This window comes from Neophocaena asiaeorientalis, unplaced genomic scaffold (genome assembly GCF_003031525.2).
Source record: "Neophocaena asiaeorientalis asiaeorientalis breed wild unplaced genomic scaffold, Neophocaena_asiaeorientalis_V1.1 scaffold59, whole genome shotgun sequence".
Taxonomy (NCBI): domain Eukaryota; kingdom Metazoa; phylum Chordata; class Mammalia; order Artiodactyla; family Phocoenidae; genus Neophocaena; species Neophocaena asiaeorientalis.
Window position 1 is genome coordinate 18,359,240 of NW_020174268.1, and position 23,304 is coordinate 18,382,543.

Genomic DNA, 23,304 nt, shown 5'->3' on the forward strand with positions numbered 1-23,304 from the left:
ATTCAGGCAAAATGAGAGATTCAGCTGCTGTTATCTCCATGGTTCATCGTGTGGCCTGGATTCACTTCACTTCTGTGGACCTCAGTTTTATTCTGAGCTATCTGTTTTCGCAGTGTTGTAAAATGGCTACAGCCCTCCCCCGGTTGCCTGCACAGGCCTTAAATATGGCAAATGTGCACATCTGAATTGATTGCCCTTGGCACGAAACCCAGTTCTGGTTCTCAGTTGCCCCGCTCTCAGTGAAATCAAAATCATTTTAAAAGAAATCCAAATGCACCTTTCAGGTAATCGTTGTTCATCATTTCAGATGTTCAAGCCAAACAGAAATGAGTTGTTCACTTATTAATTGAGCAGCGATACATCTGAGAATCTAAATAAGGCTCTGCTGAGGCCCTTTAGGATAAACATTGAGTGCTAACTTCGTAAGGAAAGCTGTGCTTGAGCTGAGAGGCAAACAGCAGAGGGGTTGTGAGGTCTCCACGACTGTTCCTCTTCTGACCCTGTCATGCTGCCTTCAGGCACCTAAGCTCGTCTCCTGAGAAAATTCCAGGAGTCAGAGTCTCACTTGGTGATCTCTCTTGTCCTTCCACCTGTCACCTACAAGCTTCTCTTCTAGCTACTTTTTCCTCCACAGCTCTGAAGTGGTGGGTGCAGTAATTAAACAGCCATCCAGAATTTTTGTATTCCCCGCCTCTTATAATGATTAGTAATCAAAATAGAGAAAGAGACACCTGAGCTCTCTCCACTGGTTATTTGCTTTTGTGAGAGTCTTTCTCTGTAAAAGAGAGAATAATATATACTTGGGCTTCAAGTAGGGAAATTCTTCCCTGTGACCTAGAAGTAGTCCTTCACGTTAAGAATAAGGGTTGTGTCATACTCCCCTCCGTCCCCTTTACAACGTCTGGGTGATGCCTTAACAAATAATCAGTATCTGCTACATTGGATGAAAATGCCACAAATCGCAGACACTCATTTCCCAGAATTTCAGTAATACACAGAGGATATGTGGGTAGATGTAATTAAACAGATCTAACAAACAGAAAAGGTATCATGAAGTATCAACTGTACCGTAGTGGAAATTACAGAGAATTTGGAGCAATGAAGTTGCTGGCTAAAAAAACTACGAATATATTTTTTAGTCTTCCTGAGCTGTAAAGACAGACATACTTTAATTTCTCGTAAGGAATATGAGAATACGAGTAAAGTGCCTACCGCATAACTTAGCAACTTAGAAAAATGTTAGGACCCTTTGTAGAATTTGTGTTACTGTCTTAGAAAGCCCGCTGTCACAGTTCAGCCTCTCTGTATGTATCACGTTAACCTGTAAGTGACCGGATCGTTCTCCTCCAGCCGGGACACCCCATTAGTCTGGAAGCATCAGCACAGCCTCTACAATTTCAGGGCTTATGACCAGTTCTTTGTGTCCTAGGAGATAGGCCGCAACGATTGATAAGTAACTGGATCAACCTTTTTTGTAATTTTAAACATGAAAAACTTACTACCTGTTTCATTTTTTTTTCATGTATAGCATGCATTACTTTTTTGAAAAGTTAGGTTAAATTTTAAAATTCTCAACAATTCATTTCATACTGCTAATTTTTATCTTTAAAAGGAGACAGCCATGCAAACCTTTAAGCTGTATAAATTTGTGGTTCTTTTTTTTTTTTGAGACATTACTTTTTGCAACATCGTAGTTTGGAACGTGCTTTCAAGTTCACACAGCTTTGACTCCTCCTGCCTCGTTAGGGGCTCATCTGCCCAAGAGCAGCACTAAACCCTAGAGAAGCCACCGGTTGCCGTGTGAATCCATGATTTATATCTTCATTTTCTAGAGTAGGGATTGACAGCCTGAGAAATTAAGTAATTTACAAACACCCGCAAGAGCCTCAGGGAGTTTCCGCCCCTCCCTCTGCGTTATTAGGGCTGCAGTGCCACGTCCCAGAAAAGAAATGGTTCAGCCAGCCTTTCTCCTGTGTCTGTGCTCCCTTAACACACCGCTTACAGAACCAGACGGCAGAGAAGGCTCCTGTTACCAAGTGGCGTTCGTGATCACAGGTCATCCAAACAAAAGGGAAGGCCTGGACCTCCCCCTCTCGTTGGCGTGGCCCTGACCACCTCATAGGGTAGGACGTGCTGTCCCGCATCTGGGCTTCAGGTCTGTAATTGTTACGCCAGCAGCACGAGATAAATAAGCCTGAAGCCCTCATATGAGTCGGATGTCATAGCCCCCGGTCTCCTGAGGACCTGCTTTCCTGTTGTTTTTCCATTCTTGCTGAGGCTCGGCGAGGGGAGAGTTTCTGGTAACCACCACGTGTGCAGTTCTACCTCTGTTGAGGCAATGGAATAGCCGGATCATGTCCCGCTCAGAAATATCTCAGGGGGTGTCCAGTGGTTCTTTGTCCTTTCGCTGAAGTTGCCTTTTCTTTTGCAGACGGCTAGCACCTTGGCTGTGGCCGACTCTAGAATTTCTGGAATCTACAGTTGCATGGCTGCCAATAAAGTAGGGACTGTGGAAAGAAACATAAACTTTTACATCACAGGTAAGCCACGTGTCCTGTATTCACGAAGACAGCCCAGGGACCTCAAGTCTCTCCTGCAGTCTTCTGTGCTTTGAGTGCACTCGAGTGACTTTTATTTTTAAAAGAAACATTCCATAGACTTGTCCAGCTTTGAGTACCTTCATCCTTGCTCTCGGGAATAGTTTTCTACAGCATCATTGGGTCATTGGGTCTCCTGAAGGGTTATTTCCCTGAATTCCCTTTTAGAGCTGTTTGTCTACGTCTCTTTCCTAGGCTTGATTGTCAATCTGGGATCTTGTCGTGTTCATTGTTGAACACCCTACAGTCCCCAGCACAGGGCCTGGTACACAGTGGTTGTCCAGTAACAGTCAAGGAAACCAATTCTAATATGTGGGATGACATCTTTGTAACCCAAGAGGCGAACTGTTTCACAACCTTTTTTTTAAATTGATGTTATCGTTGATTTACAGTGTTGTGTTAATTTCTGCTGTACAGCAAATGTTTCACAGCTGAATTTCAGCTTTCTGGCACATGAGGCTCTCCTAAAGAAATCTGAAGCTGAGCTTGGTCATTCTTAGTGTGTTATTTTTTGGTAGCATTTCAGAATTTTTAACCTTAAATATGATGGTGTCTGCAAATCTTATAACTTCCAAGGTACACAAATGGCACTCCCTATGTCCCTCCATGGGTACAGGAAGGAAGTAAGTAGCTCAAAGTATAAAAACAATTGCCTGGCTCCACACTCCCCCAATTTTCTGAAAAAACCTGGGCAGTTGGCCAACTCTCTGGAAACTCCGCACTGCCTGGGGCAGGCTGTAGCAGTTGCCTTGAGTTCACCAGAAAGAAATAGGTATGTCCAATTGCATGAGAGGTATGGGTTGCCAGATCACAGGGAGCCTTCTGGCACATTAGCTGACCCTCAGAGAAGCTGTGCCAGGGGAGAGATCCTTGGGTAGGTGCTCACAGAATGTCAGAGCCAGAAGGGACTTTTAGGGGCTATAATTCGACATTATAGCCCTGCATTTTCCAGATGAGGAAATGCGGTTTAGAGAGGTGGAGGGGCACACGGGAGAGCCTCTGAAAACCAAGTCAGTCCCTATACCCTCAATATTCGAGAAGCGGAGATAAAATCATCTTTGCGTTCATTCCAAATAGGAAAAGCCCTTTATTTAGAGAAGGATTCAGAGAGCAGTTTCACACATACTAATTCTTTAATCAACCTCAGATGATTTAGACTAATTAAGTCCAAAGGTTTGTGTTGTCATCTGTATTTGGGGTGCAACAAGCTAGCCCTAGCCATCCAAGTCGACGGCCACTGTCTCTGATTTAGAGTACAAAAGATTGAGCCATTCCTGTTCTATTCTTAACATTCAATACGTTTGTACGAGTTTAATGAGCACCAACTATTAAACAGGACAGTTCAACTCTGTGTTGAGCGTTCAGAGAGATAGCAAGGAGGCCCTGTCTTTCTAGGAAGACAGTTTGAACACTGTGGACACAAAGAAGAAATGTTACCTGTATCCTAGTATCAAAAGGAATGGGCAGAAGTAACGTGACAGATGAATCTACCAATGCTAAGCCAATTCCACCAATAAAAATATGTCAGCCACATACATAATTTAACATTTTCTAGTGACCATTTTTTTTAAAGTAAAAAAAAAGTGAAATTCATTTTATTTCACCTAACAGATCCCATGTTATCATTTTAACAAGTCATCAGTATTTTTTAAAATATTACATCGCTTTGGTTTTTAAAATCAGGATTGAAATAAGATAAAACTAACTGAATGAAATTCAGTTCAGTCACACTGACCATACTTTCAAGGCTCAGTAGCCACAGGTAGCCGTGTATTGTAGAGTGTTGCTCCAAGCCTCTGAGAAGGAAGCAGGACTTGCGGTAGTCCTGTGGGTACAAAGAATCGGTAGAAAGAAGAGGACAGGCTGGCCCTGGCATTTTCAGAATCAAGGCGAGAAGACCAACAGAGGCCCACAGACTATGCATCTAACCACTTACGAGTTCTGAATCACATGAACAAGCTGTGAAATATGTTGTAGCCTCTGGTGGACAAAGATACTTTCATGATGACAGATCTAGAGTTCCGGGACTGCACAGAGTGTGACGGTGCCTGACGGTGCAGGAGAAGCCCACCCCCGGCTCACCCTGCTTCTCCTTCCACTCCGGGCTCGGCCCTCATGGTAAGGGGCCCTGTCCTCCTGGGGATGCTCTCCCCAGGCCACACCTCCAAACTCTGTCCACCCCTCCCCCAAACAGTCTCCCTGGGCCCTATAAGTGTGCAGACTGCCCAGCAGTCTGACCTCAGGAGGACAGACAGAGCGAAGGGGGAAGAGGTCTGAGACAGTCTGGAAGCAGACTTGGGATCATCTTTACAGGGAATTCTGGGGCCCCAGGGGCCCCACGAAAGATAAAGAGTGGGGATAGCACAGGCTCTGTGTGGGCAGCGCCCCCCCCGCCCCCGCTAGACTCTCTCCATTGTGTTGTGGGGAGGGGTACAGCCTGAACAGAGAGCCCCCTTGCCTGGGTCTGAAGGGAGTACTGGGAGAGGATGCCCTGTCTGAGGGCACGCCCTGCTCGTTTCCCTCAGGATACGAGTCCCAGGAAGGTTCATCGGTGCCCATTATTCACTGCAGCACCAACATCCAGCCCACCCCTCCCCCGAGTGCTTCATGGCTCCGGCCTGTATCTGTGCACAGCATGGCTGCTGCAAGGGCCCCAGCTGATACGGCTGACCACCTGCGGAACTCAGGCAGCAATCCCCCTTCGCCTCCCACCATATCGTCCAGTTTATAACCACGGGGTGCCTGAAGCCTTTCCTCATCCATTGAAAGGAGCGGTGGGAATTCTATTTCCAACATACCTAACTCGAAGCTCACGACATTTTTCCTCCAGAAGTTTAATCTTAAAACTGAGCACAAACTCATCCAATCAAGTCCCCATTGCCCGGAATATAATTCTCCTAAATGCTTTGCTCCCTGTTTTGAAAACTTCTAGTCTTGATGGGTAATCATAGATTACTTACATTCATGATTTCTAAAACTCTTCTCTTTTTCTTACTCAAATCTCTGTCGTGAGATTTAGCCTCACTAGAGCTGAGACTAAATATTCTTTAGGAATGCTGCACCTTCCATGACGATTTTCTGAAAAATGAACGTATATTTGTTCCATGCTTATACTTGACCTAGTGCAGGTCATGCTTTACAAGAGCTGTCTAAAATTGAACTGCTCAAAATCAAAAGATCGAGAATTGGATCTGTACTGATCCTCATTTCAATCATGCTGCCACAGAGCTGCCTTCTGAACTGATGTGAACCAGTTTGCTATGGCCATTAGCATCCTCCACAGCTTCTACTCCAACTCTGCCGTTCACTTGTCCATAGTATCTATTTGAAACGAGCAAAACTTTCTAGTCACCACTCACTTTCTGTTTAGAGAATGCTGTTTCTGTTCTCTAGTTGAGGTAAAGCCTTTATTTCCACCTGACAAAGGAGATACCTTTCATCCTTTTAATGTCTATGCTTGTCTCTTTCATGAACTTAATTCACACGTTTGATCCAATCAAGTCAAGATGTCCACCCCCAGGTATGCACCTCTGTAAATACATTACCCTTTCACCTAACCCTGGGAGGGATGTCTCCTGAGCAAGGGTGGCGTCTTCTCCACCACATCTCCTAAGACGCCGTGGATGTGATTACGTGTTGGATGGATGAGTGTCAGTTGGTGCTACTGAAGCCTGGGCTGAGTCTGCAACAGATCCTTAAGTGTGGGAGGATTTCTTGTTTTCATTTTGAGAGTTAGAAGGCAATGCTTTCTTTGGTCTGTTTTTGTACTCAGGCTAAAAAAAAAATCGACATGAATTAAGGGAAAAATCCCTCTGGATTCATTACCTAGTTTAGGACATCTTATTTATCACCTTCCATGGATCAGAAAAGAATAGTGCAGGGGCTGTACCGAGAAACAGATCATTTCTAAGTGCCATCTGACAACATAAACCAAATCAGCCTCCTAACAGTGTCCCCATATGGGAAACGGACCTGAAAACGGATTCGATTCTTTTCTTTTCCTCTGTGTGTGTTTTTGCTGTTCTGTTGGCACTCAGCGTGACTCTGGGTGTGTTAGCAATTACTGAGGGTGAAACAGGAACAGCGCTGCCTTATCTCCCTGGTTTCCCAATGTCACTAAATGCATTTTATTTTGAGATTCCTGGTGGTGCTTGGCAAAGATAAACAAAATCTTCCACCAGGAAACCTGTGAGCTATTTCCACAGGAAGTTTCAAATCACTAAAGTAAATAGAAACTCTCTACATGATCTCAGTGGTGTTACTTGGGACCCACTTGAGCTCTGACTACCAGGATGGGACTTCGTAAGATGGAAGCTACCGTCTTTTCAGAAATAATTTGATTACAACCAGTGCACAAGACTTCTGCCCTAGTATCTGGGTAAAAGTTGATGGCTAACGTTTAGCTCCTCATGCTTGGAAAGTGTCCCAAGTATAAAAAGATGCTGAATTAGAGGGGCTATTTCTGACACCTTATTGTTATGTTAAAAAACTACGGTCAGCTGCTTCTGCCTCTTCTGGCACATTCTTAGGTTTTCATTTTAAAAGCAGGAAAACTTCCACTGGCCTCCTCTCTCTCCAGTCATTGACAGCTTCGTAAACCACTGCTACCCCCCGGCTCCCAGGTTCCAGATGAATACTTTGGCATTTCTTCAGACGTGACACTTTATAATAAAGCCAGAGCCCAGAAAAATCAGAAAAAACAAGCAAAGTGAGATTTAGGAAAGAGTTGATATGATATCTAATTTTGGACTATTGTCCCCTTAAGGTTTAAAGGTTTCTTTATAGCTTTGTGTGCAAAGGATAATAATAATAATAGCATAACATAGCGCTTTTCATCTTCAAAGTTCTTTGTGAAATGTTGGCCCCAGTTCTTTGCTCAAGTACAGATACGCCGCTAGTAACAAGCGATGGGAGGGTTTTGAGAGCAGGCCAGTTCAGGGCTAGTAACAACCAATGGTATTCTAAAATCGTCTGGTGAGATGGTCCAAAAGGAGACTAAGGAACTCTCAGTGCAGAAGCTAAATGACGGTCCAGGTTAAGAAAGCTGAGGAGGGGAGCTCTTGAGCTGTGGCTAGAGGCGCCAAGAAGATGGAGAAGAAGGTTACCTGGGAATGACACTGGAGAAAATGACTTCCAATGATGCAGTCCTTTGAGGAAAATGTTTAATATGTTTTTTAAGAGCAGATTTGATTTAGAAACCTTCTGCCCCCGCTTTGCAATCTAGCAACTCTTTGAGATTAGTCGTCCGCATTTTCAGAAGAAATCTTGCTCTTTGGGCTCCCCTGGTGGTGCAGTGGTTGAGAGTCCGCCTGCCGATGCAGGGGACGCGGGTTCGTGCCCCGGTCCGGGAAGATCCCACGTGCTGCGGAGCGGCTGGGCCCGTGAGCCATGGCCGCTGAGCCTGCGCGTCCGGAGCCTGTGCTCCGCGACGGGAGAGGCCACAACAGTGAGAGGCACGCGTACCGCAAAAAAAAAAAGAAATCTTGCTTTTTTATGTCTGAGTAGAGCAATCACCATAAAAGGGGACCTGAGCAAGGACCCCTTGGTGCCAGCAAAGAGCAGGGGGAGTGATGGGCCAGCAGCAGGAAGAGGATGCCATCAGTCCAAAGTTTAGGATTAAAGTGTTAACTGGAGTCTCCTAGCGCAGACCTGGGACTTCCTGTTCTCACTTGTTCACAACTTAGTTAAATAAGTTTGGCTATCAAAGCACCTGTCGTTTCTAGTACAAACTCCTCTTAGAGTCCTTCACTATTTTGCCCACTTACCAGGAGGACTTCTGCACATGATAAAGCAATGGGTTATCATCCCAAGTTGTAAAAAAAAAAAAGCATTCCACTTCGAAGAGCAATTTTGAGCAAATGAGCGTACCCTCCTAATAACGTCCTATTTTGCATTTCCTGTCTCGCTTCTGACGGAACGAACTGAGTTGGTTCCTACCTGCCATGTCTGATCCGTTCCCCTTTAAAAAAAAAAAAAAAAAGATAAATACCATCCTTTTAACGTTGATGCTGAATTCGTGTAGGAACAATCCTTAAGATCCCTGACTGTCTTAGAATGAGATATGTCCTCTGGATGAGACACTGATTTTCCTATGCACTCAAGTCCTTTGTTCTTTTTTTTTCCAGATGTGCCCAATGGATTTCATGTTAACTTGGAAAAAATGCCTACGGAAGGAGAGGACCTGAAACTGTCTTGCACAGTTAACAAGTTCTTATACAGAGACATTGCCTGGATCTTGCTGCGGACAGTAAACAACCGAACCATACAGCACAGCATCCGCAAGCAGAAAACGGCCGTCACGAAAGAGCACTCCGTGACGCTCCACCTCGTCATCAAGAACGTTTCCCTGGAAGACTCGGGCACCTATGCCTGCCGAGCCAGGAACATGTACACAGGGGAAGAAATCCTCCAGAAGAAAGAAGTGACCATTAGAGGTGAGCACTGCAACAGAAAGGCTGTTTTCTCTCGGATCTCCAAATTTAAAAGCACAAGGAATGATTGTACCTCACAAAGTAATGTAAAACATTAAAGGACTCATTACAAAGTAACAGTTGTGTCATATCATCTTGATTTATTGTCACTGTTGCTCATTTTCCGGCTCAGAGGAGAAGCTCCTCCCAAAACGAGTTTGGCCATGATAGGAGTAACATTGAGCCCCCCGGGACCCCCAGCTCTGGGCGCCCCGTTCAGGCTGAGGGGTCCGCTCTCTGGGGCCGACCTGGTGCACGTTTGGATTTGGAGGATCCCTGCAGTGCATTCTCTGTGTGTTTTGCTCTTTGCTGTTTTCTCCTGCCTGACAGACGACAACTCGGGACTGATCCTTTCCTTCCACTTTAATGCCCACCTCTTTTTACGTTTATGTTTCCAAGCTGCCAGACCCGAATAGTTTAAACAGATGCTGGTGTCTGCCAAAGATGGACATGAATCAGTTCATTGGCCAGCTCAGAATGAGGACAGTTGAATTGGAGACTCTGACGGACCTCTGCCGGGTTTTATTTTGTACTGTTACATCTGCTTTTGATTTGTAAATAGCACCTGGATGATAGCAAGTTATAATGCTTATTTATTTGAAGATGCTTTTTTTTTATATTAAGCACATTAATTTTAAACTGGAGCGTCTAAGGTGGGCCCCAGAGGTGCAAGGTGTTGGTGTCATTCAGAGGTATTAAAGCTTTATCACAGTATGAATTACAAAAGTCCACCCAGATCAAGCCCAGTTCTCTCCTGCAATGCCAGTAGCTAGTCAACAAGGCCAGTGGGTCTTCTCCTCACTGCCTCTGAGTGGACTACACAGCCACTGACAGCACCTGAACAAAAGTGGCTCGTGCCTTTGTTTCTAATATTTTTGTCCCTGGTTAAAGAACTTTATCCTGTCCGATGGATGGCATTCAACTGTGTACCATGATCAATTTATCAAGGAAATAAAGGCTCTTGTGACCAGAGGCTTAATGCATTCTTCTAAATGTCAATCTCAAATTTGTCCATTTAAAAAAAAAAAAAGTCCACTTTCCCCATATGCGAATTGAATAGGATTTTTTTTCCTGGGGAAAGTGACTTTTTCACCAATTTCATATGCGTTGTTCTGTTGTTTTCATTTATGATTGATCATTACGTGTGACTTGCCTGAACTACTGGAAAACAAACTATAATGACCAAAATAGCCATGGCTGAGAACACAGTGGCTGGGCTGTTCAGTAGGAGGTGACAATATGACAGCTTTTCAGGCTTGGGAACTCACCAGACTGTTTCCTCCTTTAGGTAACAGACTCTGTCCCACGGCTCAACTTGTCTTTCACGTGGGAATTGCTTTTGTCAAATGTGAAGGAGTAAACAATAGCACTTTTATGGAGCCCCAAATGCTCTGAAAACAATTAGTAACCTGGAAGTTGTCAGCCCAAAGGAAAGAATAATCGATTGTATCTGGAAACTTTACCTATGGCTCTTTTGCCTGGACTCTTTGTTCATTATAAGTCAGTGTGTTCCTTCAGGAAACTGCCTTAGTACCAGAGGACCTGGGGGTGGGGGGGGCGGGAGGCTCAATTTTTACTAAAGCTGAAAGAGCAAATGAGATGGTTTAGGGAGTACTTTTGAAAAACATGGTGAAACGGACATGCAAAACCTATCCTTTCCTAGGGAGGGGAAGGGTTTAGTAGTTACAGAAGATGATTTGAAGTACTTCCGAGAGATAATTTGAAGAATTCCATAGAGTCACGAATCCTTCCAGAGAGTTTCAAAAAAGGAAAAGAAAGGACTGGGTGGGTTTTGATTTTTTTTTTAGTTAGTCTTCGAGGTGTGGTGTAAGGGGAGGATAACGGGGAAATAGAGAAAGAACCAAGAGCCTGCTATGGAGAATGACCGAGATGGGGTAGAGGGTGTGAGGCTGGTTCCTCGGTCCCCTTTCCAAATGGAGAATCGGAAGTACGTATCTGTGGGACCTGGCAGATCTCTTGGGCTCCAATGCCGAGAAGTAAAAGGACCTGGTGGGGAGCAATCTTTGGCTGTTGATAACCAGCAGAAATAGTCCGTTCATTCTGATTTCCTCAGTTTGAAAGCTCCCCTTTGTTAAACTTTGGAAAGCAGCTATTTCCACCAAATAACTTAGGTTTAAAAATATGGGTTCAACGTACCTTTCCTATTTAAAATGCCAAAGTAGATTACTATAAAGTGGGAATTGATTAAAAAACAATTCCTTGGTTGATTGGTCATTTTGAAACTCGCCAAAAATGAGAACTTGTTTCTTTTTTCCAGAAATGGGTACAAAGAAAAAAATCTTCATACTGTATGTTTCAGACATGTTTATATGAACTTTGTATTTCATTGAGAGTCCTCTGTTCATTCTGCAGCCTTCCGGCTGCTTCCCTCGTCTCAAGTTTGTGTAGTACAGATAGGGCCTTTGGGAGTTCTGCGTGACATTTATGTTAAAAGAAGATGCTCTCTTTTATATAAGCATTGTCTTCAAACACACCTGTCAGGGAAGCCAAATCCTGTCTGTGTTGATGATGTTACAGTTTGTAGCTATGAAAATAATTCGGGTGTGGTAGGCCATGTATTCAGACTTCCGTCTTCTAATAAGACCTATGGACAATGATAGATTATTTTATCATATTTAATACCTGGGAAACAGTAAATGTGCCAGAGGAAGCTATCACAAGTATAACTCAGTGAACTGGGTCTGTTCTGAGTTTTAAATGAGGTGCGTCAAAGTTGGCTGTAAAAGATGCTAAATAGTAATATACTGTTCTTTATTCTCTCGTCATGTTCACTGATGTGTCTGGGGTCTTGACTGTGTAAAAATGTTAAAATTGTAATGATCAAGCATGTAAGAATTATCAAAATGGAAGATTTTGATACCTGGCTGCGTTTTCAATTAGGAAAAACTATTTGACAGACTGGACAGAATGTAAACCCAGAACTATGAAAATGGGTCTGCCGGGGGGCGTGCAAGATGAGACTAGGAAAGCTACACTGAAACAGGCCAAAGGATCGTTGCTATCATGCATTTCACACTATAGTTGACGAGTTTATAAATTAGCACTCCTTCAAGTCTGTTTTGCCTTCAGATTGCATTTTGTATAAAATGTGAAAAGACTAATGATAAGCTATGGAAATCAAAATGGAATGAGAAATCTGTTTCTCCTAACAGATAGCCACCCTGCCATGTCATGCTATGTCAACATGTTCTCAAAGTCATATGGTAATATACTTCTTAACCTGAGATTTCTCAATTGCTTTAATGAATGCTAATCCTGAGAGTTTCCCTGCAGGAATAAAAACAGAAAGGTTTGGGGACTCGGCAGAATCCTGCAGGGACATGGAATCAGAGCCATTGCAAGGTGTCATCTCTTAGAGCGTTGTAATCACTCCTAAGCTGCTTTCACAGTGTTAGTACAATAAGATGAGGAATGGTCAGAGAAAGCTCAGACTGTGTAATTGAAACCAGTGACGCAGAATGTGTAAGTGATGCCCAAACTATTTTGATTTGTCTTCCAGGATTTGCCACGAGTGGGGCGGGGGGAAGGATGACTTGAGAGGGGGGGAAGGATGACTTGAGAGGGGGGGAAAGATTTCAGGAGTTGTCTTTACTCTTTGACCGTGGAAGCTTGAGTTACCGATCCAGCACCTGCCCAACTAGAATGTATACGCATCAGCAGGACTGATTCCATAAAAATAGAGACACGTACTCACGGGGGCCTTGGGGTACTGCTGTCCCTCTGTGAGATTTTAATGTTGTAATGTATTGCATCCTAATGTATTAAATCCATTTTGTTGTACTATATCGGTTGGCATTTTATTAAAATAAATTGTATCATATTTGTATGTTTTAAGAGAAAGTAATATAAAATACAATGTTTGTACTATTATATAGTGCAAAAACTGCAAGTCTGTGCCCCTGCCTCTTGAATTAATCCTTTGTTCGTTTGCATTTGGGAAGGGATTGGAGGAAAGAGATAATCAATAAAGCTTTCAGAGTGCAAGAAATTCTCCCACTTGGTCTGCTGCCTTACAGTTTAGGTTACTGACAGCTGAGTGACACAAACATGCCCTCACATGTTAATGAAACACAAAAATACAAAATTCGATTGGCTCGTTACTATAACTCTCTGTATTTATGTAAAAACTCACTACAAGCCTATATCCAAAATCATGTCTGTTTCCTTTATAGTTCCTAAAATATCATGCAAAATCCTTAGGTTTTAGAAAAAGCTTCTCTCAAAGAAAGGAAGGAAACTAGTTGGCCAGGCAAAAACCTTGATATTGAAATCTAAAAATACAGAGTTGAGTTCTTGATTTTCCTGTGTTCTAACAGATTTCAATTTATTGTAGTAACTTAATAAAGAGGAAGCAGTAGGCTGACCATAGAGGAGAAATTGAGGGAATAAAATATGAATGAAAACTTATAGTTGAGTTTTGCTGTTTTCCACTCTACTTTTAAAATGTGGATATGCATATATAATAAAAGAATAAAATTGACGAGTAATAACAATTCCCTTTCTTTATTCACTAGATCAGGAAGCACCCTACCTCCTACGAAACCTCAGTGATCACACAGTGGCTATCAGCAGTTCTACGACTTTAGATTGTCACGCTAACGGTGTCCCAGAGCCTCAGATAACCTGGTTTAAAAACAACCACAAAATACAACAAGAACCTGGTAAGAGATTTTTTTTTTCCTTGTGTTTACTCTTTCTTCTCACCTTTTTTTTTTTTTTTTTTTTTTTCTTCTCACCTTCTTCTTCCCTTAAAATTCCTATCACCTCCTTTCAGGATGTCTAGAACTACTTGCTGATAGACCTGCAAAGATGAATTGGGTTCTGGTTCATGCTTATATCACTTGCAGCGAGGGATACTGGAGTCAGTTCTTACTACAGACCATATTCCTACCCCTACAGAAAGATCCTTCCAGAATCTGCTTTAAATCGTGCATTCAGGGAATTCCCTGGCGGTCCAGCGGTTAGGACTGCCAGGGCCTGGGTTCGATCCCTCATTGGGGAACTAAGATCCTGCAAGTCATGCGGCAAAAAAAAAAAAAATCGTGCATTCAGAGAGAAATGGTAAGAGCCCCTCAGAAAATGTTTCAGTTCATCTTGACAGCAGGGAAGAGTGAGCCGTTAGTTCCTTGATTTGAGGTATAGCAAAGTTTTGAACGCCTGGCATAGATGAAGTTCAGAGTAGATTTATAGCCTCCTTAGTTCACCTTATAACAATTTCAATGATTTGGTAAAAAGAAGAATATTTTAAATTACATTTTATAATACTGGTAAAAAAAAATCTAAATTAATGGTCATGTTGATTGTCTTTCAACAAAAATATATATTTAATACCAACTACACTTAAATCCGCAAGTATAAACATTATTGTGTGCCTCGTGACTCCATGGTTGAATAAGAGTAAGATGAACTCAGTTATAATTTTGATTAGTAATTACATTTCTATTAAAGATAAACTTGCCGTTTATTTGCAACATCCTGACAACCTAAATCAAATAACCAGCAATATGGAGTCATCCTTCAATGCGAATCCTCAAAATGAAATCTCCATTTGAGTTTGATGCACAGAAGAAGGTTGTGGTAGAGCATCTCCAATTTTAACATATCTACAAATACCTCAGAAAGGCCTTACGCTAAGCAGGTCCAAAACTGATCACATCACGTGATTTTCCTCCTCTTGTACAGACATCGTGTATCCATCATCCACATTAGAGGTGGTCTCTCTCCTTCCCCCTCTTCCTCTAATCCAGCAGGCTGAGCAGGTTGTACCTACAAAATGTGAACTGTGTCTCCAATCCATCCTTTCCTCTGCTTTCTTCTCGTCAGTCTCCTGGTTCAGGTGCTCACTGTCTATGTCCTGGACATCTGCAGGAGTCTCCTCACTGGTCTCCCTACCTCTCTTTTTCTCTCTTTGCATCTGTCTTCCACACAACTAAAATGGCGCATCCCTGTTCCAAGTCTTCCACTGGCTCTCCATCACAGGACCCAGTTCAAGCATCTGACAAAGAAGGCCTTCAACAACGGGCCCTGCCTACTTCTTACAGCGAATGCTCCCCCCGCCTTGAACTTTATTTACATTCTAACAATTGCCAAACTCTTGTAGATCGCGGCACATGTCATGCTGCTTCAGCCCCTATGCTTTTTTTGTTCCTGTGTCCCCTCTGCCTGGAGTGCCTTCCCTTCATGGAATGCCGACCCATCCCTTAAGACACTGGGTGTTTTCCCTCCTGAAAGCCTTAACTCAACCCCTGCAAAGAGGAGACAGGTTCTCCGTGAGTCTTTATTATCTAGGCGTATTTCTGTCCTCTCTTCCTGAGTTGTCTTATAGTCACCGGTTCGTGCGAGTCTGTATTATCTGTGCATGTCGCTACTGCCCTCTTCCTGTATTGTACCATGAGTTCATGTGTATGCTCTCTTCCTCTGTGTTTATCATCATATCACGGCCTCATCCTGAGTACACTGTATCTTCATGTGATTTGTATCTTGTCCTTTTGTCCTCAAAACCTGTCATAGTGCTTGGCAATGAATCAATGTTTCGTGAATGAATGAATGGTTTTCAGAAAATCTTATCCTTAGCAAGTTCACTTGGTAGCACAAATGCCTAGACTTTGGGGGAGGAGAGAGGCTGCACCATAGAATTTTTAAAGCTAAAGGGACCTTTGGAATATCTTTAGTTCCACTTGAAGAGTAGAAAATGGAGGTACAAAGAGGTAAAGTGATTTGCCCAAGATGACACACTATTAAGAAAGGTAGTTTCGGGCTTCCCTGGTGGCGCAGTGGTCGAGAGTCCGCCTGCCGTTGCAGAGGACGCGGGTTTGTGCCCCGGTCTGGGAGGATCCCACGTGTCGCGGAGCGGCTGGGCCCGTGAGCCATGGCCGCTGGGCCTGTGCGTCCGGAGCCTGTGCTCCGCAGCGGGAGAGGCCACAGCAGTGAGAGGCCCGTGTACCGCAAAAATAAATAAATAAATAAATAAGGAAAAGAAAGGTAGTTTCATAGAAAATTCAGCCCTTGAAGTATTCTAGCAAAATAAAAGGATGAATGAATATGTGAATAAATAATAGCTTGGGAAACAATGTCTGTAATATGCTCCCCTTAGAGATTCAGAGTTCACATTAGTATATTAAAGACCCAAAGAAGTCCTGTACTGAAAAAATCAGGTGAACTGTGCTTTTAAGTTCTGTATTCCCCAAATTGACTTGATCACAAAATATATTTTGTGAAATGTCGTAAAATGTTGGATGGTTCTTTGAAAGTAGTAAATTTGACTTAAATTCAGTTTTTGTGCTTTGGATATGGATTCAAGAATTAGAGTTGAACCAATTTGAAAGCTCATGACTGTTCTGGGATTAGAGGGAGAGACCAGGGAGTTACTATAAATGGAAAAATATTATGAGGTGTTGGGTGGGTTTGCATCCTAGCATTGTCCTCGTGGGTCAGAGAATTTGGGCGACTCACTTATCCTTACCCTCTGAGCCTGTATTTCCTTATTTATAAAACTGAGATAATACTGACCACAGAGGAATGTGGTATGGTTGCAATGAGTTAATATAACTGAGCTGACCCATAGACATGGTTTAGTAAATACTATCTTCCCACCCACCTCCCTCATCTGTATAGAAATTGGCCCACGAATTGTCAGAATCTGTTGGAAGGTATCAGAGGGTTAATTAATAAGTCAGCTCAAATGTCAAACGACTCTAAATCTAACAAAGATGTCCTCCTCACAGCTTTCTTTGATCTTCTGAGGGCCAAAAGAAGAACATCTAAAAAGAGTTTTATATAAATTCTTATATAAAACCTTCCCTAAATATCATTCTAATATGCTATTATTAGCATTTATTGAGTTCCGCTATCCTAAATTGTCAATTTTCTCTCTCTCTCTCTCTCTGTTCCCTTTATTCACTCTTTAAAACTACTATAGTTGTTTTGGAAAGGAATTTCTTAATTTTCTGGAGATAATCTCTTTCTTACGTGCATTTATATGGTATTTGTAAAGTTTCATATGTGAGACTCCCATTTGAGGCGGTAGATCAGCAGCCAATGCAACACCCTGTATGACTGCGACCCTTTTGTCCGTGTGTGTAGATATCTTCAAAAATACCACTTCTTTTATGGTTGCTTCTTTTTACAAATCTATAAGTGAAGATTACGGATAACCAAAGTGATCATCCTTAATTAACTCACTGGTTGTTCCAAAGCTGACATAGAAAAACATCAAGATCACAGGCTGAAAAAGACTGAAAGCTAGCTCATTATATCCTAAGCCTTTGGAAAGCTTAACTGGGTTTTTAAAACCTGAGAATAAACTGTGCATCCTTTGGAGACTTGAGATGCATCTTTTTTTTGCGGTACGCTGGCGTCTCACTGTTGTGGCCTCTCCCGTTGCGGAGCACAGGCTCCGGACGCGCAGGCTCAGCGGCCGTGGCTCACGGGCCCAGCCGCTCCGCGGCATGTGGGATCTTCCCGGGCCGGGGCACGAACCCGCATCCCCTGCATCGGCAGGCAGACTCTCAACCACTGCGCCACCAGGGAAGCCCGAGATGCATCTTTTTATATGAAGCCTGGCAACTCAAAAAGAACCTATATACTGAGAGTATTTTGGTGACCTTGGATCATTGATAGGATCTGGCCCATTATCATTGTTTTTGGTAAATGACAACTTACTCGAGTCCAAAGAAAACAGAGAAGAGAGTTAATGTTCTGGACAAGTGGCGATCAAACACCTGCCGAGAGAATTTAGGGGAGGGGAACTTCTTCTCTCCCTTCTCATTTCCTTTCAGGAAGACCTTTCCATGGGGGCAGAGCCATTCTAGAGAAGAAATGCAATTTCTAGAAAGTTCTATGAAAGCCAAGTAGTAAGTTCTTGGGACAAGGGACATCAAGCAGGGACAGAAGAGGTCCTAAGCACGCAGCCCAGGGAAGCATGTACTTAGGGGGGCAGGAAGTCCCCTCCCCAGGGCACCCACGGGCGGACTCCCTACTGCCAGCCACACAACCCATCACACCTGCAGGCTTCCCAGGGCCTCGACTGCATGGCCCAACCCTGCTAACTCCCATCTACCCCCGTGACTTCCGCCACAGCCTGCACTGGCTCGTTTTCTCCCCCAGCCTCTGGCCAGAGGAGCCTCCTTTCACATCCCAGAGCACGTAATCCTTCCTTTTCTCTGATGTTTGCTTTTTTTTTTTTTTTTAAACAATCTGTGTCACGTCGTAGAGCACATCACTTAGCTGTTCTCTGGCTTAACGTGTGCCCGTTAAAACCTTTGAAGATAGATATACTATCTTCATAGGTTTTCTTTATCGAAAATAATAAAAATGTACTGAGCACTCACCAGGTACCCAGGAACTGTTAGGAGTTTTACAAATGTCTCGTTTATTGATACTTTCCACGACTGTCATCTGAGGTAGGTACTGTTATCAGCTGCATTTCCAGGTCTGTTTTGACTTTGCACACTCTCGTTAGGTGGCCTGTACTATTCTAAGCTCCTTACTAATGTTAGTTTGTTTAACTCCTCCTAACAGTTCTATGAGGTTTGCTAAATTATTGTGCCTGTTTGACAGGCTGTGGGATGAGGAAGCAGAAACATAAGGGAAATAAGTGGCTCCAGGTCATAGGGCTAGTGGGTAGCAGACCAAGGTTTAAACCAGAAGAGCAACTCTGAACGCAGAGCACGTGGAGCTAAACGCTAGTTCCCATCACTCAGAAGAGAACAGACACTAGTTTTAAATGACCTCGTGGGCATTAATAAGCATTTAAAGCAATGAATATTTTCTCATTTCCAGCCCTTAAAGATTAAGCTATAAAAACTGTAGTTTATTTTTAAAATTTTATTTTTAAAAATGTAAAGCATAGGGCTTCCCTGGTGGCGCAGTGGTTGAGAGTCCGCCTGCCGATGCAGGGGACGCGGGTTCGTGCCCCGGTCCGGGAAGATCCCACATGCCGCGGAGCGGCTGGGCCCGTGAGCCATGGCCGCTGAGCCTGCGCGTCCGGAGCCTGTGCTCCGCAACGGGAGAGGCCACAACAGTGAGAGGCCCGCGTACCGCAAAAAAGAAAAAAAGTAAAGCATATTAAAATATTCAAAGCATTTTAAAGAAGTGGACATGCTGTATATAAAATTAAAAATTATTTTGAACCAAAATCCAGTTAGTTTTAAAAGGTCCAGAATTCATTCCATATCAGCCCCACAGTCTTTTATTCATTCAGGAGACATCATTAAGGCACTATTTTGTGTCTGGTGCTGTGCAAGGCCCTGCAAATACAGCAGTGAACAAGAAAATGAAAATCTGAACAAGCAAATATCTAAGGTAATCAGTTAGTGTACGTCTTTAAGTGAACACAGCTTCTTCAGGCACCAGCCATGTGTGTCCTAACTTACTATCATCAGGACGATGGGCACCAGAGTTAATGAGCCTAAAAATGGAATAAGGTGAATTAATAAATGGGACAGGTAGAAAATGTGGCTCCATCGCAGGACTAAAAGATCTTTAATACATTAGATAATTGAAAAAATACATCCTTTGTACTTTAATTTTCCTGCTTCAACACTGAGTGTACAGTAGGTTCTCAATCATTCATTCTTAGTGGAATACATCGAATGGAAGAGAGATAAGGAGGAAATAAGAGAAAAGACGCAAAGAGTGATAAAAGGTAGGAGAACCTCCAGATTAGACCCAAGTAAAGAACTGGGAACGATTAGGAGGGACTGATAGGGTGCAAAGTGTTGAAAGAGGGAGGTGATTTGAGACATGTTTACTTTGAAGAGGCATATTTACTTTGAAGAGACAGGTTAAAAGAGAACAGAGCCACTAAAGTGAGTATAATATAAAGGACCAGACATGAAAGGAAAATGTGAAATGACCAGTACCAGAGAAGCACCACGAGAGCTCTAAGTTGGAGACAGATTCCATGACAGTGGCTGCTTTGAGTATGGTTTGATTCTTAGGGGTAGACAGACAGGAAAGCTCCTTTAAGAAACATTCTTTCTGTCAGGCTAACCATTTTAAGAATTTGCACCCAGACTTGGAACAATGGAATAAAGTCACCCTGGAGAACCTCTGACTCCCCGGAGTGTCTTCGTAACTCCTCCAGCCACCTGCCCAAGGGACTGGCAGTTCCCCCCAAATGATCAAAAAAGTCACCTTTCTAGCTCACACTCTTCCCAGATTGTCCAGTGAGGTCCTAAAATGTTTAAAGCTGTGACAGAGCTGAGTAAGCACAGCAAGTGGGGCTGTTGGCCACTGAGTTCGTAGTGACACTGTAAGGAATCAAGATCAGTTTGCAAAGCAGAGGTGGCAGGAGGTGGGTCCGGCTTAGGTCTACACCAATGCACGCACAAACCATCTCCCAGATGGGGGTACAGAGAAAACGGGGTCCCTGACAAAAGCCATTCAACTGCTGAAAAAAGTAAGCCCTTCCTCTCTGAAAATATTTCAGAGAACAGAAGGCGATACTGACCTGAGATGTTTTTAGTAAAGCCCAAGAAACCGTCATCGAAATTTCTAGAACAGCAAGACATTTTCAGAATATTTTAAGATTAAAACAGTAGGGTTGGAACCACAAAGAATTCAGGAAGAATTAATTCCATCTCGGAAGAATTAATTCCGTCTCACTCTCAATGTTCCTTCCTAAGTGAGATCTTGGTCACTAGGACTATTTATCTAAGGATCTGAAAGGGGCATCTTTCCTGTCGTCACTGTGTCACTGACACCAAATATCTGTACCTGTAAGCGCATATTCAGATCAAGGTGACCTACTGTCCTAGTACCTGGGGGACAGAATTACACCTGAAGTGTCAAGTGGTTTTCATAGATCTGAGAAAGATCCTGAGGAAAAGCAGAGGAGAAAGATCATTGAGGATGTTGATGCCCCGGGATGATAAACCGACCCTCACTCTCAGGCTATTTTTGCATGATTTCCTAGAATAATAAAATTCAGAAATGTCAATTAACCTTTTGCAAAACTTGAATAGTAATTGCCTTTTCTTTCTCATGAAATGTACCCTTATGGTGCAAAATGGATTAAGAGACATTGCAGGAAAGAAATGAGTATAAACATCCCAGGTACACACAGGGCAGCACAGGGGGAGCTGAGTGGGCTGCTCTGTTTATCATTCCCATCATGCACTGAGGCAATGTGCTCACGTGATCGGCTCATCAGCCAATCACGTCATCCCTTCCTCTGCTACCTGTGTCTTTAAGGTAAAGGGTTCTAGGTACCCAGACCAAGAAGGGCCAAGCTTCACTAGTAGATACCCCGGTAGCTCTTCATCCAAAACTCTTCTGCCAGAATATCTCAAGGTTTAGTTGTATCTGTGAGAGCAACGTAAGCGTGAAGGACACCCTGAACATAGCATAGAACCGAGGCTCAGCTCTTTTCTAAGGATAAACTTCCATTTAGAAGGTGAGGGGAAAAGGAGTGGAATTAAGGGGGGATTGGAGTTGGGGTAATAGCAGGGAAGACAGTTCATTGGTTGGCACTGCCAGAGTTCAGAGCTACTAGCCCAATCCAGACAAGAGGACCCCCGACCCTAACCACAGCTCTAACCTGCTGAAAGACTGGAGAATTACTTCCTGCGATTACTTGCTAACGCTTGGCTGGTTTGGTGGGACTGACGCATGTAGGGCAGTGGAGCTGTAGGGTTTACATCCAGAAAAGTAACCCGTGAGTAGAGGCCCGTTTTGTACTGGAAATCAGTAGTTATTTATGGAGACTCAATCCTGACACCCCCAAATCTCTCTCTTTATCGTCAAGTTACACCGTATTTAGGTCTTACATGTACATACATAGCATCATACCACATCCTAATGCTTTGCCTAAAGGAAACTACTTGGATGCCTTTTCCAGCCTATTATCCTCATCCCCATTCAGCCCAGAAAAGCCTCCCAAAAGCTGTCAGCCACAGCAAGACCCAGCTGAGGGGTCACACATAAGCCGGCACAGACTCGTTCATATAAACAACAAGGTCCCCTGCAAGTTGTTTACGTTTGGTTGGGTGCCTTTTTAGAAGCCCTCTTGAATGTTCAAATGAAAAATTTAGAACATAAGAAATGGGAGAGAACTTGTAAATGTGGGCATCGCTTTAGAAAGATCCTTTCCCTTTTTTAAAAATATTGTGGCAAAATACACATCAATTTTACCATTTTACCCATTAAAAGTGCACGATTCAGTGGCAGTACGTATTTTAACAATGCCCTGCACCCATTACCAGTGTCTAGTTTCAGAACTTTCGCATCACCTCAAAGGGAAACCTCATACCCCTTAAGGCTCTTCCCTTCTGACTGTGAATTCACCTCCTCTTTTGACCTTTTCTGTGACCTCTTGTGACCCATGGAACTGTACTTTGAGCACGGCCACGATCAGCAGCTTGTTTTGTCTGAAGAGCAGTCGATGTTTGAGAGACCAGTAGCAGAGAAAAAGGAAGGGAGAGCAAGAAAAACAAGAGAGAAATAAAGATGGATGGGGATGGGGGAGGGGGAGGGCAGACTCTCCCAGGAGTGTTCCCAGAGACCAGCAGGGGCTGTGCCCTGTCCAGAGTCACTAACTCCAGAACTAAGAGCCATGGTCTGGGCTCTTGGAGTGAAAGCGGGTCTCCATCCCCAATCCACAATTTCCTGCTTACATTGAAGCCTGGGTGACTAAAGAAAGAAAACTCAGACACTACCTGGATAAGTTTTCTCCTCCATCTCTTGGCAAAATAATGAGATGAGGTTTTTCTATCTCACAAGTTCAGCATTTGCATGGAAACTCCTCCTCCCCCCCCCCCCCCCCACCCAAGGACAAACTTGAAACAGCTTAACCAGGATCTAAAGTGACACATAGCAATGCAGCTGGGGTCACCACTCTGCCCAGTTCAATTAAGGAAAATATGCCAACAAATACATTCTCAGATCAGCTCATCTGTGAACTCAGCCCATCACTTAATTGCTACTGAAAAAGTTAAATCAAGTAAATTCATTCCTCCTCCACCCACATTCAGTCAAAGCTTGATTTTTGCATAATCTGCTTCTGAGATCCCTCTCCCTCGCTCCCTCTCTCCCTCGCTCCCCCGCTCCCTCGCTCTCTCTCGCCGGTCTCCTGAAGGAATAGGTTCTGGCTTGTCCTTTTCTTGCTTTAAACCACAACTGTAAATTACCGTGAAGCATAGATCTGCTTTTCTTCAAAAATATTTTATCATTCTATACATAGTCAATATTCTAAAGTTTTGCAAATATGTAAGTCT

At 43.3% G+C, this 23,304-nt stretch overlaps 1 protein-coding gene across 2 annotated transcripts in view; it reads left to right on the top strand.

The window, feature by feature from the left end:
• The window catches only part of FLT1 (fms related receptor tyrosine kinase 1), a 110,454-nt gene that overhangs the window by 26,276 nt on the left and 60,874 nt on the right, over positions 1-23,304 (top strand). For both annotated transcript variants that reach the window (XM_024755448.1, XM_024755447.1), the window contains 3 exons: positions 2,432-2,540; positions 8,723-9,031; positions 13,603-13,749. In XM_024755448.1, the coding sequence (XP_024611216.1) occupies positions 2,486-2,540; positions 8,723-9,031; positions 13,603-13,749 (511 nt within the window). In that variant the 5' untranslated portion in view covers positions 2,432-2,485. The remainder of the gene's footprint in view (positions 1-2,431; positions 2,541-8,722; positions 9,032-13,602; positions 13,750-23,304) is intronic.